We start from the raw sequence: 16419 nt of genomic DNA, 5'->3' as shown, positions 1-16419 counted from the left end.
GCGATGGCGTGCGAGTGCTTGTTGTGCGTGCGACGAGCGCTGCGCCCAGCGAGGGCGTGCGAGTGCTTGTTGTGCGTGCGACGAGCGCTGCGCCCAGCGATGGCGTGCGAGTGCTTGTTGTGCGTGCGACGAGCGCTGCGCCCAGCGATGCGCTGCGGCAGCATGCTCGTGCGTCGAGCGCTGGCGCGCGCAGCGAGCACCAGCTCGCGTGATGCCTTGCGATGGTGAGCAGCAGCGATGCGAGGCAGCGCATGGGCTGCGCGCACATGGCCAGCGATGGCTGTGTGCGTGTGGCCCATGGGCGTGCGATGCGTGGGATTGTTGCGTTGCGATTAGATCGTTTTGAAATTTTTAATTTGAAATTTTCAGTTTACGTAATTTTAATTAATTTTAAAATTAATAATTTAAATTATTTTCTTGGATTTTAATTTTGAATATTGTAATTATAATAAATTTTATTTATTCTAATTATTTTACTAAAATTAAAATCATGAATTAATTTAAATACGACTGAAATTAAATTAAACTTTTTGGATTCAATTATAAATTTATATGAGCTTTAAATTTTAATTAAATTTGTATGTTTCCGGTTAGACTAGAAATACATTTTTATGTTTAAAATTAGTAAAGCATATGAATTTATTGGTTTAAGTGGGAGCCCTTTTTAGTCATAAACTCTTGATTAGGTCTACAAATCCTTAAGGTTAAAACAACTTGATTAGAATTAATAAGGACTGAATAATTGATAGATTATTGGTGCCCTTGATAAATTGCTGCAAATGTTTACGTGATGCATAATGTGTTTTACTAACCAGCTATGTGGGCCATTCATGATAATGAATGGGTGAATGGTATATATTGTATATGTACTGTTTTGCAGGTTATGAAGTGACTAGTATGGCCCAAATAGAATAGAAAATATGGTCTGCGTACCATTAATTTGAATGTAATTGGTCTAAAGTACCAAAGTTGTTTTTCAATTCAAATATGGTCTGCGTACCATCAAATAGTTGTAATTAGTTTTAATTATAGCTTATCCTATTTGAAGAAAATGGTGCCTCCCACGGAGATTTTCAAGACGGACTTTGAAGTTAAAGCTTCAAGATGAAGTCGGGCCATACTAGATCACATTTATCTTATGCATGTTTTAAGTTATTTATTGCTTTTAAATATGTCTTAAAATGCATGAGATCAAAAGCTTGATTATGTTGCATGATTAAGGATTTTAGTTCACTTAAAATCTAACCAACATAGTAAGAGCCTTAAGTTCCAAATTTAAAAATTGAGTTAAAAGGTGCCATGCCAAAATATACACTTGCTTGGATATCCTTTACATCAATCTAGTAATAGTTTTTCGCTCAGCGAGGTGTTACTTATTGGTCCTAAAGGGGCAAGGTACACAAATAATTGTGAGTACATGTTAGTTTTGGTGAAACTCAACGATATAAGGAGTCCTTTTATGTCGTGGCAAAATCGATAGGTTTACCTAATAAGTTCTTAGACGTACCTATCAACCAAGAATAGTTTCTAGACTATTAGCAAAAGGCTTTTGCTTACCTAAGATGTTTTAGGATTAAGTCGACAAACTGTGCTTAGTTCTTCAATGATTTTAGGATCTTGGAATCATTTTATTCACACCTGCCGGAACACATAACTTGAATAAAATGCTTAATGAACATTGAATTATGCATGTATGCTAGAATTTAAGTTTATTAAGAGAAACCGTGAATGGTTATTTATTTGTTTATTCTTTTCAATTGTAGTTTTAAATATGGCAAACAACAATTCATTCAACATTCGATCAATTCTCGAAAAGGAGAAGTTGAACGGGAAAAACTTCCTTGACTGGCAAAGGAACTTGCAAATAGTTCTTATGCAGGAAGAAAAGGAGTATGTCCTAGAAGAGGCGATGCCCAAAGCCGCAGGCGACGGGGTCACTCAGGTAGCCCTCAATCGTTGGATTGATGCCAACAAGGATGTGAAATGTCTAATGCTCGCCACCATGAGTGCAGATCTGCAGAAAACGTTCATCAACTCAGATGCTTTCACAATCATCAATGAGTTGAAGAACATGTTCCAAGATCTGGCTCGAGTCGAAAGATTCGAGACTCATAGGCAAATTCTTGAGACCAAGCTTAAGAAAGGCGAGCCCGTAAGTCCACATGTTCTCAAAATGATTGGACTCATTGAGAATATGAGTCAGCTGGATCAGCAATTTTCTCAGGAAATGGCTATAGACACCATCCTCCATTCTCTTCATAACGGGTATGATCAGTTCAAACTGAACTACAGTATGAATAGTCTGGACAAAACGCTCACTGAGCTTCACGGTATGCTGAAGACCGCTGAAAAGACGCTCAAAAGTGATAAGCAGGATGTGCTTATGGTGCGTGGGGGCAAGTTCAAGAAATCTGGAAAGAAGAGAAATGCTAAGAAAGGTGGCAACAAGGCCAGCCCAACTAAGCAAACTGGCGCCAAATCTGTAAAGAGGAAGGTCAGTCAACCCACTTCTGAATCCGAATGCTTCTACTGCAAGAAGAAGGGGCATTGGAAGAGAGATTGCTTGAAGCTAAAGGAAGATCAGAAGAACGGAACAGTCGTTCCATCTTCAGGTATTTTCGTTATAGACTGTATACTTGCTAATTCAACTTCTTGGGTATTAGATACAGGTTGTGGCTCACACTTATGTTCCAATCCACAGGGACTAAGAAGAAGTAGAAAGTTAAGCAAGGGTGAAGTCGACCTACGAGTGGGAAATGGAGCACGGATTGCTGCATTAGCTGTAGGAACTTATTATTTGTCGTTGCCCTCCGGGCTAGTTTTGGAACTGGAAGAGTGTTTCCATGTTCCAAGTCTTACTAAAAACATCATTTCAGTTTCTTGCTTAGATGCCAAGGGATTTTCCTTTTTAATAAAAGACAATAGTTGTTCGTTTTATTTTAAAGAGATGTTTTATGGATCTGCTAGATTAGTCAATGGACTTTATTTATTAGATCACGACAAACAAGTATATAACATAAATACCAAAAAGGCCAAAAAGGATGATTCAGATCTCACCTATCTGTGGCATTGTCGATTAGGCCATATAAACTTGAAACGCTTAGAAAGACTTCAAAAGGAAGGAATTCTAGAACCATTTGACTTAGAGGATTATGGTAAATGCGAATCATGTTTACTTGGCAAAATGACAAAGCAACCTTTCTCTAAAGTTGGAGAAAGAGCAAATGAACTATTGGGTTTAATCCATACAGATGTATGTGGACCAATGAGTACAAATGCTAGAGGTGGTTTCAGCTACTTTATCACTTTCACTGATGACTTCAGTAGATATGGTTATGTCTACCTAATGAAGCATAAGTCTGAATCCTTTGACAAATTCAAGGAATTTCAGAGTGAAGTAGAGAATCAATTAGGCAAGAAGATTAAGGCACTGCGATCTGATAGAGGCGGTGAATATCTGAGCTATGAATTTGATGACCATCTGAAAGAATGTGGAATTCTATCAGAATTGACTCCTCCTGGAACACCACAATGGAACGGTGTGTCGGAACGGAGGAACAGAACCTTGCTAGACATGGTCAGGTCAATGATGGGTCAGGCCAAACTTCCATTAGAATTTTGGGGACATGCACTAAATACAGCTGCACTCACTATAAATAGAGCTCCGTCTAAAGCTGTCGAAAAGACTCCATATGAGTTATGGTTTGGAAAGCCTCCAAATGTGTCTTTTCTTAAGATTTGGGGATGTGAAGTATACGTCAAACGATTAATTTCAGACAAACTTCATCCAAAATCTGACAAATGTATCCTTGTGGGCTATCCAAAGGAAACAAAGGGGTATTACTTCTACAATACATCTGAGAACAAGGTGTTTGTTGCTCGAGATGGTGTCTTTTTGGAAAAAGATCACATTTCCAAAATGACAAGTGGGAGAAAAGTAGACCTCGAAGAAATTCGAGTCGAACAACAAACTCTAGAGAATGCTCAAGATGACATTCAGGATGAAACTCAGAGATCTTTAGAAGAATCTGGTGAGAATCATGGTCAATCTAGAAATGTTACCCCGCGTAGATCGCAAAGATATAGATCTCAACCGGAAAGGTACTTAGGTATTTTGACGAACGAGAGCTATGACGTTCTATTACTTGAAAGTGATGAACCTGCGACTTACAAACAAGCTATGACGAGCCCTAGCTCCAAGCAATGGCAAGAAGCCATGCAATCTGAATTAGACTCCATGTCTGAAAACCAAGTATGGGATTTGGTCGATTTGCCAGATGGCTACCAAGCCATTGGAAGCAAATGGGTTTTCAAACTGAAAAAGGACAAGGATGGGAAACTTGAAGTTTTCAAAGCTGGATTGGTTGCAAAAGATTACAGGCAAGTCCACGACGTGGATTACGATGAAACCTTTTCACCAGTTGCAATGCTAAAGTCTATTCGGATAATGTTAGCAATCGCTGCATATTACGATTACGAAATATGGCAGATGGATGTCAAAACTGCTTTCTTAAACGGTGTTTTAACAGAAACTGTGTTTATGACACAGCCTAAAGGTTTTGAGGATCCAAAGAATGCTAAAAGGGTATGCAAGCTAAAGAAGTCAATCTACGGATTGAAGCAGGCATCCAGGAGCTGGAATATACGTTTTGATGAAGCAGTCAGTGACTTTGGTTTCATCAAGAACGCAGACGAATCTTGTGTATACTAGAAGGTCAGTGGGAGCAAAATTGCTTTCCTAGTATTATATGTCGACGACATATTACTAATCGGAAATGACATTCCTATGTTGAACTCTGTCAAGATTTGGCTTGGGAAATGTTTTTCGATGAAAGATCTAGGAGAAGTACAGTACATATTGGGCATCAAGATTTACAGAGATAGATCTAAAAAGATGATTGGACTTAGTCAAAGCACTTATATCAATAAGGTTCTTGATAGGTTCAAGATGGCGGACTCCAAGCGAGGCTACCTACCCATGTCTCATGGAATAACTCTAAGCAAGACTCAGTGCCCAAAAACACTTGATGAGCGTAGACGAATGAATGGGATTCCATATGCATCATTGATTGGTTCAATAATGTATGCTATGATATGTACACGCCCGGATATTGCGTATGCACTCAGTGCTACGAGCAGATACCAGTCAGACCCAGGAGAGGCGCATTGGACTGCTGCCAAGAATATTCTGAAGTACCTGAAAAGGCACAAAGATGACTTCCTGGTCTATGGTGGAGATGATGAATTAATTGTTAAAGGCTATACGGACGCAAGTTTCCAAACCGACAAAGATGATTTCAGATCACAGTCTGGGTTTGTCTTCTGCCTCAACGGAGGTGCAGTAAGCTGGAAAAGTGCTAAGCAAAGCACCATTGCGGATTCTACAACTGAAGCGGAGTACATTGCTGCACATGAAGCAGCAAAGGAAGCTATATGGCTAAGGAAGTTCATAGGTGAACTTGGTGTAGTCCCCTCCATTAAAGGACCAATAGCCCTGTATTGTGATAATAACGGAGCTGTTGCACAGGCAAAGGAGCCTAGACACCACCAGAGAGTCAAGCATGTACTTCGTAGATTTCACCTTCTACGAGAGTTCGTTGAAAGAAAAGAAGTCGAGATAAACAAGATTGGAACTGATGACAACATATCAGATCCATTGACTAAACCTCTGCCGCAGGCGAAGCACAACTCGCACACTGCAGCTATGGGAATCAAGCATATTGGAGAATGGCTTTGATATCCCTGTTTAATGTTTTAAAGTTTTAGAGTTTAAATCTTTGTAAAACATTATTGGTTAATCATTCACAACAAATGAAAAGAATTCATTTTTCCATTTAATTTGTGGTTTATTAAATGATGAGTCCCTTCAATTTGACGATATATTCAAGATAGACTGTCAGGACCAGTCCTGTGACTAAGAAATGTCTATCAAGTAAACTTGAATGTCAAAGGTTGAAAATGGTCCCTAGTCGGAGTTTTCTATAAAATTGGACGCATAGAAAACGTTAGACGACTAGAATGCAAGATGACTAGTAGTTCTGTTTCTTGAACTATGTGGACATGGCAATGTCATAATCATTTGCATAGATACTTACTTTGGGAAGACTAGTATCGGACAAGACCTATGAAACTTTACTGTAAGAGATGAAAATCTGTCATAAGTAAATTTCATTAAAATTATTAGACACTAAATCCTCAATACCTGAGTGATTTGAGATTACTTGTTTGAGAACTGGTTGCTTTGACGTTGACCAACCGTCGCACCGTAAAAGGAGGCTATAAAGGCAACGCTCAGGTAATCACCTATCAAACGAAGTCTAATCTCAAGATCGCAAGATTGGGATTGTCTTCCCATAAATCGGGATGAGATGCTTAAAAGTTGTACAAGGCCACTCGGAGAGCTAGAAACTGTGAAATGCATGGCCGTGCTCGGATGAATCATAGGCTATGATTATCTGTTTATTTGATCAGTTGAACTCTGAAACCGAGAAACACCTCTGGACATAATAAGGATGACAACTCTTACCTTATGTTCAAGAGCAAGCATCGAGCGACAAAGGAATTAGGAAATGCACACTTGTCCCTAAGGACAAGTGGGAGACTGAAGGAAATAATGCCCTTGGTCCAAGTATGCATTCTATGTTAAGTCTAATAAATGCGGTTCAGTATTAATAATTCAGTGAGATCAAGTGAGCTGAATGCCTAGCTAGAGGCCGCTCCAGTTCAAGTGGAATTAATGATATTAATCCACAGCTTACTCTTGACTGAACCCGTAGGGTCACACAAATAGTACGTAAACGGATCAAGTATTTAAATGGCATTAAATACTCCATCTATGGATATTCGGAATCGACGGATCTTGGTTTCAGTGGGAGCTGAGATCGTCACAGGCAAGAAATGAATGCTTCGGAAACGATGATATTGCCGGAAACGGAAATATGGATCGTATCGGAAATATAAATATTATCCAAGTCGTAGATGTTGCCGGAAACGGAAACATGGTACGTATCGGAAAATATTATCGGAAATGGAAATATTGCCGGAATCGGAAATATTGCCGGAAACGGAAATATTGTCAGAATCGGAAATATTATCGGAATCGGAAAATAATTCCGGAAACGGAAATATTAAATATTTGTTCGAAACGGAAATTAATTCCGGAATCGGAAATATTAAATATTGTTCGTATCGGAAATAAATTCCAGAATCGGGAATTTAATCGGAAGCGCGTCGTACGAATTAGCATCAGACGAGACTTGCTAGACGAAGGCCCAGCACGAAGCCAGGCCTACGCTCAGCAAGCCCAAGCGCCCAAAAACACGCTGCCAAGCCACGCCCGATCCAGCGCAAGGCCAGGCCCAGCAATGGCCTTGGCGCGCGCGCGGGGCTGCGACGAGTGGGCTGGCGCTGTGCGTGGGCCGCAAGGCCTGCGTGCGGTGCTAGCGTATCACTCGAAGTGTGTTACTCGAATCCTAAGGCTACCGGGATTTGTCATATGATTAAATCTAATCCTAAAAGATTTAGTTTATTTAATTAGAGTCCTAGTAGGATTATAATTAAATAAATTAGTATCCTAATAGGATTCCAAATCCTTTTCCATAACTCTATAAATAGGTGCCTAGGGTCACATATTTACATCGAGTGTATTCAAGTATTCAAAGTGATTTTTGAGAGCAAAATTCAGTCATACAATTGCCTATAAAGTGCCGAAAATTCTAAGTACCTAAAGGGCGATCCTAGTTGGTCAAGCTTAAGGCGGATCCGGACGTGCTGTGGACTATCTACGGAGGGACGACACTTGGAGTCCTAAAGACTTGTTCTTGTTCGGTTCGGGCGCAGCTAGGGAAGGCACGCAACAAAGAGTATGCATCTAAACTATGCTAAATGATTATGTGTAAATAATATGCTTTCCTGGCTTTATGGTTTTTCCGCATGATTTATGAATTGTCATATGTATCATAACCTAACATGAAGGACACCTTCGCCAGTACGTCCATCTAGAGGACGCACATGAAGGAGCGAGCCCCACCTCTAAGTACACAAATGAAAGAATTATGGTAATATCCGGAGGGATAGCGGCAGGAGAACCATGTAAGGAGGGACGACAAAAAGGCCCACCTCATCTTCGCCCAGCACAGAGGAACCTACCCTCTGTAGAAATTTCCGAAGACGACTATAGAAGGGCGGCCACACCATATGATGATGATCCTCTGGTTATTGAGGTTAAGGTGGATAATCTTAAGGTAAAGAGAGTACTGGTGGATGTGGGAAGCTCGTCTGACATAATCAGTCTGCAATGCCTGCGGAAATTAAGACACAATCCAGGAGACATAGAGCAAGTTTACGGGCCCTTGGTAGGATTCAGGGGGAGCATAGTTCGTCCAATCGGTTCCATTTTGCTGCCGGTTTCTTTTGGAATTCCCCCAGTAATCAAAGAAGTTGCCATCAGGTTGGCAAATCTCACCACATTCAGCATCATACTTGGTCGTCCAACACTCAACGACCTAAAAGCTGTGATCGTCCCTCATTTACTATTGGTAAAATTTGTTGGAAGCAACGGACGCGTTGGATCCCTCTATGGAAATCAACAGTTGGCCAGGGATTGTTACTTGTCGACGTTGGAACCAACGGCATGGGGAGCTTCTCCGAAGGGAAAGGAACAAACTAAACCTCCAGCGAGTCGCCGTAAAACCCGGAAAATTCCGACAGAGCACAATGCAGAAAGACGACCTGAGCCAGTGGGAGCACTTTATGATGTAATTCTGGACTTAGCGGATCCGTCTCGAACAGTCCCCATTGGGGTCCACCCTGACGACCCCATGTCAGCAGCGTTAGTGCAGCTACTCCAAGAATATAAGGAGATATTTTCCTTCACAGTAGAGGAGATGCCCGGTATAAACCCGGCGGTGGCCGTGCATAAGTTGAATGTGGACAGTACTGTGAAGCCAGTACGACAAAAGAAAAGGAATCATGGAGAAGCAAGAAATTTGGCCGCCGCTGCCGAGGTCAAGAAACTAATGGATGCAGACTTCATACGCCCATGCCAGTACCCAGACTGGGTAGCCAACGTAGTCTTGGTACCCAAGCCCAATAAGACGTGGAGAATGTGCGTTGATTACACTGATCTTAATAAAGCATGTCCTAAAGACAGCTTCCCACTGCCGAAGATAGACCGACTCGTCGACTCCACTGCTGGACATGCCATGATAAGTTTCATGGACGCCTACTCCGGATTCCACCAAATTCCATTATGGCCCGAAGATCAGGAGAAGACGTCTTTCGTCACAGAACAAGGATTGTACTGCTACAAAGTAATGCCGTTCGGTTTAAAAAATTCCCCTGCTACCTTTCAACGGTTGATAAACACAGTTTTCGTAAAGCAGCTGGGGAGGAATATAGAAGCCTATATTGACGACATGATTGTAAAAAGCAAGCAGAAGAAGGATCACCTTGACGACTTGAGAGAAACCTTTGAAACCGTCAGGACATACCAGATGAGACTTAATCCCAAGAAGTGCATATTTGGGGTATCTTCTGGCAAGTTCCTTGGCTTCCTGATTGACGAAAGGGGCATTGAAGCAAATCCGGACAAAGTGCAAGCGGTCATTGATATGACGTCGCCAAGGACGGTTAAAGACGTGCAACGCCTCACTGGGTGTCTCGCCGCCTTGGGACGATTCTTATCTAGAGCTGGAGACAAGTGTAACTACTTTTTCAGTACCATCAAAAAGAGGACCCAGTTTGAGTGGACGACGCAAGCTGAGGCTGCCTTCCTCCGTCTAAAAGAACATCTGCACACCTTGCCACGGCTGGTCAGCCCTCTCTTGGGGGAAGTTTTGTATCTGTATCTTGCCATCTCAGAATACGCGCTAAGCGCCGTCTTGCTTACAGAGAGGGAGGGAACGCAACTACCTGTGTACTTTGTCAGTCACATGTTGCAAAATGCTGAACTCAAATATCCAACGGTCGAAAAATTTGGTTTTGCTCTGTTCTTGGCTAGTAAGAAGCTTCGTCCATATTTCTTGGCCCATCGATTGGTGGTATACACGGATCAACCGCTTAAGCGACCTTTCACCAACCTTGAAGCGTCAGGAAGAATGCTCAATTGGGCAATTGAGCTTCACGCGTTTGATATCTCATATGAACCAAGGAAGGCAATAAAGGGACAGACATTTGCTGACTTCATCGCGGAACTGACCAAGCCACCCTATTTGAAAAATGAAAAAACTCAGTGGATAGTGCATGTGGACGGCTCTGCTACTCAGAACGGGTCAGGAGCCGGCATTTTCTGTGAGTCACCAGAAGGAGATATCTATGAATATGCAATGCGATTCAACTTTCAGGCGTCAAACAACGAAGCCGAATACGAAGCCCTGATATGTGGAATTCAGATGAGCAGAGCCGCAGGGGCAGCAGACGTCCTCGTTTTGTCTGACTCGCAATTAATTGTCAGTCAGGTCAAAGGAGAGTATGAGGCTAAGGACGAGGCCATGATAAGATATTTGAAAAAAGTCCGCCAAGAAGCCCAACAGCTGTCTAACTTTGAAGTAAAACACATCCCCCGGTCTGAAAACAACAAGGCAGACGCTTTATCTAAACTGGCAAGCTCAGCATCCTGCGACACGCCACGTCACGTATTCTGGGAGGTAAAACAGTCCAAAAGCATTGACGCCTCGAGAATAGACATCTTGGATCGAACAGCCACCTGGATGGACGACATTGTCAACTTCAAAATGAATGGAGTACTCCCTGATGATCCCAAGCAGGCAGAAAGATTACAAAAGAAATGTACATGGTTTAAGATATGGAATGGAACACTATACAAAAAAGCATTCTCACGGCCACTTCTCCGCTGCGTAACCCCCGAGAAGGGGCAAGAGGTACTGGAAGATCTTCATCAGGGATTATGCAGCTCCCACATAGGAGGGAGGGCCCTGGCCGAAAAAACTTTAAGAACTGGATACTATTGGCCCACTCTCAAAGAAGACGCCCTCAATATGGACAAGCGTTGTGATAAAAGCGAACGATTTGCTCACCTAATTCGACGACCAGCACAGAAACTGACGCCAATCACCAGCCCTATACCTTTTGCCAAATGGGGGATGGACTTATTAGGACCTTATACGACGGCGCCAGGAGGACTGCGTTATGTAATAGTAGCCGTCGATTACTTCACTAAATGGGTAGAAGCTGAGGCTTTAAAGAACACTAAGGCACAGGATGTGAGAGCATTCATCTGGAAAAACATAATCACAAGATTTGGCGTACCTCAGTCTATCGTCTTCGACAATGGGCCACAATTCAAGACGCCCAAATTAGAAGAGTGGTTGGCCGACCATGGTATCACAGCATGTTTTGCATCAGTAGGACGCCCCCAAGCTAACGGACAAGTAGAGGCATTCAACAAGATTATCTCTGAAGGGATGAAGAAGAAGCTTGATGAGGCAAAGGGTTTATGGGCCGACGAGTTACCCAATGTTTTATGGTCTATACGGACCACGGCAAAAAATTCCACAGGAGAAACACCATTCTTGTTAGCCTATGGGGCTGAAGCCGTCCTACCCATTAAAATGTGCGAACCCACCCTGCGCGTCATGTTGTTTAATGAAGATGCCAATTGGGAAATGATGAAGGCGGCCTTGGATTTCTTACCAGAAACCAGAGGGAATGCGGCTCTACGACAGTAGCTATACAAACTCCGCATGACAAGGGAATACAACAAAAGGGTTTCTAGAAGAATACTAAAAGTTGGAGATTTTGTGCTTAGGAAAATGGAAGCCGTCGGACGCGCCAATTGTTAGGTTATGATACATATGACAATTCATAAATCATGCGGAAAAACCATAAAGCCAGGAAAACATATTATTTACACATAATCATTTAGCATAGTTTAGATGCATACTCTTTGTTGCGTGCCTTCCCTAGCTGCGCCCGAACCGAACAAGAACAAGTCTTTAGGACTCCAAGTGTCGTCCCTCCGTAGATAGTCCACAGCACGTCCGGATCTGCCTTAAGATTGACCAACTAGAATCGCCCTTAAGGTACTATTATTTTCGGCACTTTATAGGCAAATGTGTGACTGAATTTTCTCTCAAAAACTCACTTTGAATACTTTGAAACTTATTATAAATTGTGAGCCCTAGCCTCATATTTATAGGGGTATGGAAAGGGAATCGAAATCCTATTCAGATACAAATTAATTAAACCTAGAATCCTATAAGAACTCTAATTTAATTAATTTATCAAATAAAATTAGGAATTTAATCATTAACCGAACTCTGCATGTTTTAGGAAACGTGCACGAACACAAACACTTGCACACACACACGCACGGCAGCCACGATGGGCCCCCATGCGTGCGCGCGAGCAGCAGCCCACGCAGCGCCCGCGCGCGCTGCGCGCTGCGCGTGCTGTGCGCGCTGCGCAGCCTGCTGGGCCTGGCCTTGCGCTGGGCCTGGCGTGGCTGTTTGTGCGGCGCGCTTGGCTTGCTGGGCGATGGCCTGGCTTCGTGCTGGGCCTCGTCCGGCAGGCCTCGTCCGATGCTTATTCGTACGATGCGCTTCCGATTAAATTTTCCGATTCCGGAATTCATTTCCGATACGAACAATATTTAATATTTCCGATTCCGGAATTAATTTCCGTTTCGAACAAATATTTAATATTTCCGTTTCCGGAATTATTTTCCGATTCCGGTAATATTTCCGATTCTGACAATATTTCCGTTTCCGGCAATATTTCCGATTCTGGCAATATTTCCATTTCCGATAATATTTTCCGATACGTACCATGTTTCCGTTTCCGGCAACATCTACGACTTGGATAATATTTATATTTCCGATACGATCCATATTTCCGTTTCCGGCAATATCATCGTTTCCGGAGTATTCATTTCTTGCCTGTGACGATCTTAGCTCCCACTGAAACCAAGATCCGTCGGTTCCGAATATTCATAGATGGAGTATTTAATGCCATTAAATACTTGATCCGTTTACGTACTATTTGTGTGACCCTACGGGTTCAGTCAAGAGTAAGCTGTGGATTAATATCATTAATTCCACTTGAACTGAAGCGGCCTCTAGCTAGGCATTCAGCTCACTTGATCTCACTGAATTATTAACTTGTTAATTAATACTGAACCGCATTTATTAGACTTAACATAGAATGCATACTTGGACCAAGGGCATTATTTCCTTCACCAATGAACAAGGGAAACTCACCCCTACTTGGGAAGGTAAAGACGTCTAGAGCCTAGACACACCGTGTAGCATGTTTTAAACATTAAATGAAAAATTCACTGCAAGCCGGTCTTGCTAAGAAATCCTTCTGAAAAGAATGTCATCAAAACTCTCGGAGAAATGCAAACTAATGCTCTCCCAAAAAGACTAGTCGTTTAAAGGCCTAAGAAGTGGCCCAGACTAGCACCCTCACTAGGATGATCACCTAGAACACAGGGATCACACATTCCTAACACAGCTATATAAAGTAGCAAAAGACCTTGGCAAAAAGACCAGGGCAGACATCTGACGACTCAAATAGGGGGCGTCGGACGTAATCATAAAAAATATGCTGAAAGCTAAAAAGCAGTAAGACGTTCAAAAGGGCATCATGTCATTCCCATTAAGTTAGTCATAATTACAAGAATTATGCACAAAAGCCACCAAGCATGGCGTCAAAAAAACAACAAACAAAAACACATTAATAAAAACAAAGACGCGTAGGAACTCATTCCTCATCCTCGCTGGGCACGAACTCAGGAGGGGTGCGTCCTTCCCTTTGAGCCTTCTCCACCTCAATCTGATAGGTGAGAAACCTCTCAAACCAGCTGAAGGGACGTTCGCTTGCAAATTCAGCATTCCATGCAAGCTCCATACCCCTTCAGATCGATTTCTCACCCAACATGGCCGACTGGGCGAGGACACTCTGTGACGAATCAACTTACTTGCTAGCCGCCTCCAATTGAACCTCCAACTCTTTAAACTGAGTCTCCAGACGAGAAAACTCAGCCTCTTTCTCCTTTATCTTCTTGGAAAGATCCTCCATTTCAGAAAAGTTCTGATCAATATGCAGGAGACGAGTTGTGTTCTCAGCATTTTGAGAGGCCAGGGCCGTAGTCACATCGTCAATCTGCTCCCGCCTGTCTAAGCGAAGCGTCTCCAGTGCAGCAAAATGCTGGTCACCACACTGACTGGCCAGAAGACGGTGACGAGCTTCTTCATGCACCAAAGCAGTGCGCCACTTTTTCAGCGAGTCCAGCAGAATGAACATCTGCGCAAAAATAGTAAGTCAAACAAAAAGAAACGAGTGTGTAGAAATAAGGTATAACGAAACTTACGCCCAGCGCCGAGGACTGCATGGCGGCAAGCATATTCTCGGCCGCCTCAGGAAGGATTTCAGCATATTGGCACTACTACAAAAATAGGCAAAGAGACCCGTCCAAATATGCATAAGAGACCTCCTCTGGACAGGTCTCTATCTCAGAGGTCTCTTTGATAAAGAGACCCCCTCATTAAAGGGGGTCTCTTATTAATAAAGAAAAGACCCTTTATCAGAGAAAGGGGATCTGTTTTCCTAGCAACTCTAAAAATAATTTAATAGAAGAACAGACCCATCATTAAAGAAATGGGGTCTCTTTGATAAATAAAAAAGACCCACCATCAGAGAAATGGGGTCTCTTTGTTAGAAAAATTCAAACCCTATATTGAAGAAAGGGGGTCTCTTTGACATTTAAACATTTTTTTTATTTTGAAAATCGAAAGACCTATGCTTATAGATAACGGGTCTCTTTTCAGCTATATTTTAAATTAAAAAAAAACAGTAGCGCACACACACACCAAAAGGGAAGCATCAAAACAAAATTACCATAATAATTAGTATTATATACAATATTTTACAACAAAAATTTAGAACTAAACACATATAAAATTAATTCCTGCTACAACTATAGCATTAAACCATTTCATACGACCACCTACATTTTTCTAAGTTGTGTCTTTATGCTCCGTGAAATATCACCCAAAGCATCCCCTCAAAAAAAAAAATCACCCAAAGCATGATTCTAACGTAACACGCTCCAACATATGTGTCAAATCCACATCACGCCCTTGATCTCATCAATATTAGTTGGAGTAGGCACCGGGAGCTCGAAGAAATAACTACAAGACAACTAAAGCACGTGAGAGAGAGCCCAAGGATAACAACTTTACAAGTCATAATCACAAAGCATAATATCACTAATTCACAAGTCAAAGTTGTGCAAAACAACATGAAGAAACTCGGATTAAGAACGCAGAACAAGACAAGCTGATAAGCACAAAAGTGCCCATGAACGGCAAATCAGCAAGAACCAACACTATTTTGACCACCACAGAATTTACTCTGAATAGCAGATATATCTTGCAGGACTTAAATTTCAGAAGATTAAATTTCAGACAGCACAGTAAATACAGAAAATTAGGGACAAGTGTGCATTTCCTAATTCCTTTGTCGCTCGATGCTTACTCTTGAACATAAGGTAAGACTTGTCATCCTTATTATGTCCAGAGGTGTTCCTCGGTTTCAGAGTTCAACTGATCAAATAAGCAGATAATCATAGCCTATGATTCATCCGAGCAAGGCCATGCATTTCACAGTTTCTAGCTCTCCGAGTGGCCTTGTACAACTTTTAAGCATCTCATCCCGATTTATGGGAGGACAATCCCAATCTTGCGATCTTGAGATTAGACTTCGTTTGATAGGTGATTACCTGAGCGTTGCCTTTATAGCCTCCTTTTACGGTGCGACGGTTGGTCAACGTCAAAGCAACCAGTTCTCAAACAAGTAATCTCAAATCACTCAGGTATTGAGGATTTAGTGTCTAATAATTTAATGAAATTTACTTATGACAGATTTTCATCTCTTACAGTAAAGTTTCATAGGTCTTGTCCGATACTAGTCTTCCCAAAGTAAGTATCTATGCAAATGATTATGACATTGCCATGTCCACATAGTTCAAGAAACATAACTACTAGTCATCTTGCATTCTAATCGTCTAACGTTTTCTATGCGTCCAATTTTATAGAAAACTCCGATTAGGGACCATTTTCAACCTTTGACATTCAAGTTCACTTGATAGACATTTCTTAGTCACAGGACTGGTCCTGACAGTCTATCTTGAATATATCGTCAAATTGAAGGGACTCATCATTTAATAAACCATAAATTAAATGGAAAAATGAATTCATTTCATTTATTGTGAATGATTAACCAATAATGTTTTACAAAGATTTAAACTCTAAAACTTTAAAACATTAAACAGAGACATCAAAGCCATTCTCCAATATGCTTGATTCCCATAGCTGCAGTGTGCGAGTTGTGCTTCGCCTGCGGCAGAGGTTTAGTTAATGGATCTGATATGTTGTCATCAGTTCCAATTTTGCTTAT

General features: G+C 41.8%; 1 protein-coding gene across 1 annotated transcript; it reads left to right on the top strand.

Annotated features, from left to right (window-relative positions):
- The first annotated feature begins 8054 nt into the window (after window positions 1-8054).
- LOC130463620 (uncharacterized) lies at window positions 8055-13394 on the top strand. Its single transcript, XM_056832805.1, has 5 exons — window positions 8055-9311; window positions 9435-9916; window positions 10001-10154; window positions 10233-10646; window positions 13302-13394. Exons 1-5 carry the CDS (start codon window positions 8055-8057, stop codon window positions 13392-13394), a joined length of 2400 nt encoding a protein of 799 aa, XP_056688783.1.
- Window positions 13395-16419: the final 3025 nt, after the last annotated feature.

The sequence above is a fragment of the Spinacia oleracea genome, chromosome 6, assembly GCF_020520425.1.
Source record: "Spinacia oleracea cultivar Varoflay chromosome 6, BTI_SOV_V1, whole genome shotgun sequence".
In the NCBI taxonomy this organism is placed as follows: domain Eukaryota; kingdom Viridiplantae; phylum Streptophyta; class Magnoliopsida; order Caryophyllales; family Amaranthaceae; genus Spinacia; species Spinacia oleracea.
The sequence above is the reverse complement of the archived record's forward strand: the minus strand, read 5'-3'. Positions and strand labels throughout refer to the sequence as shown.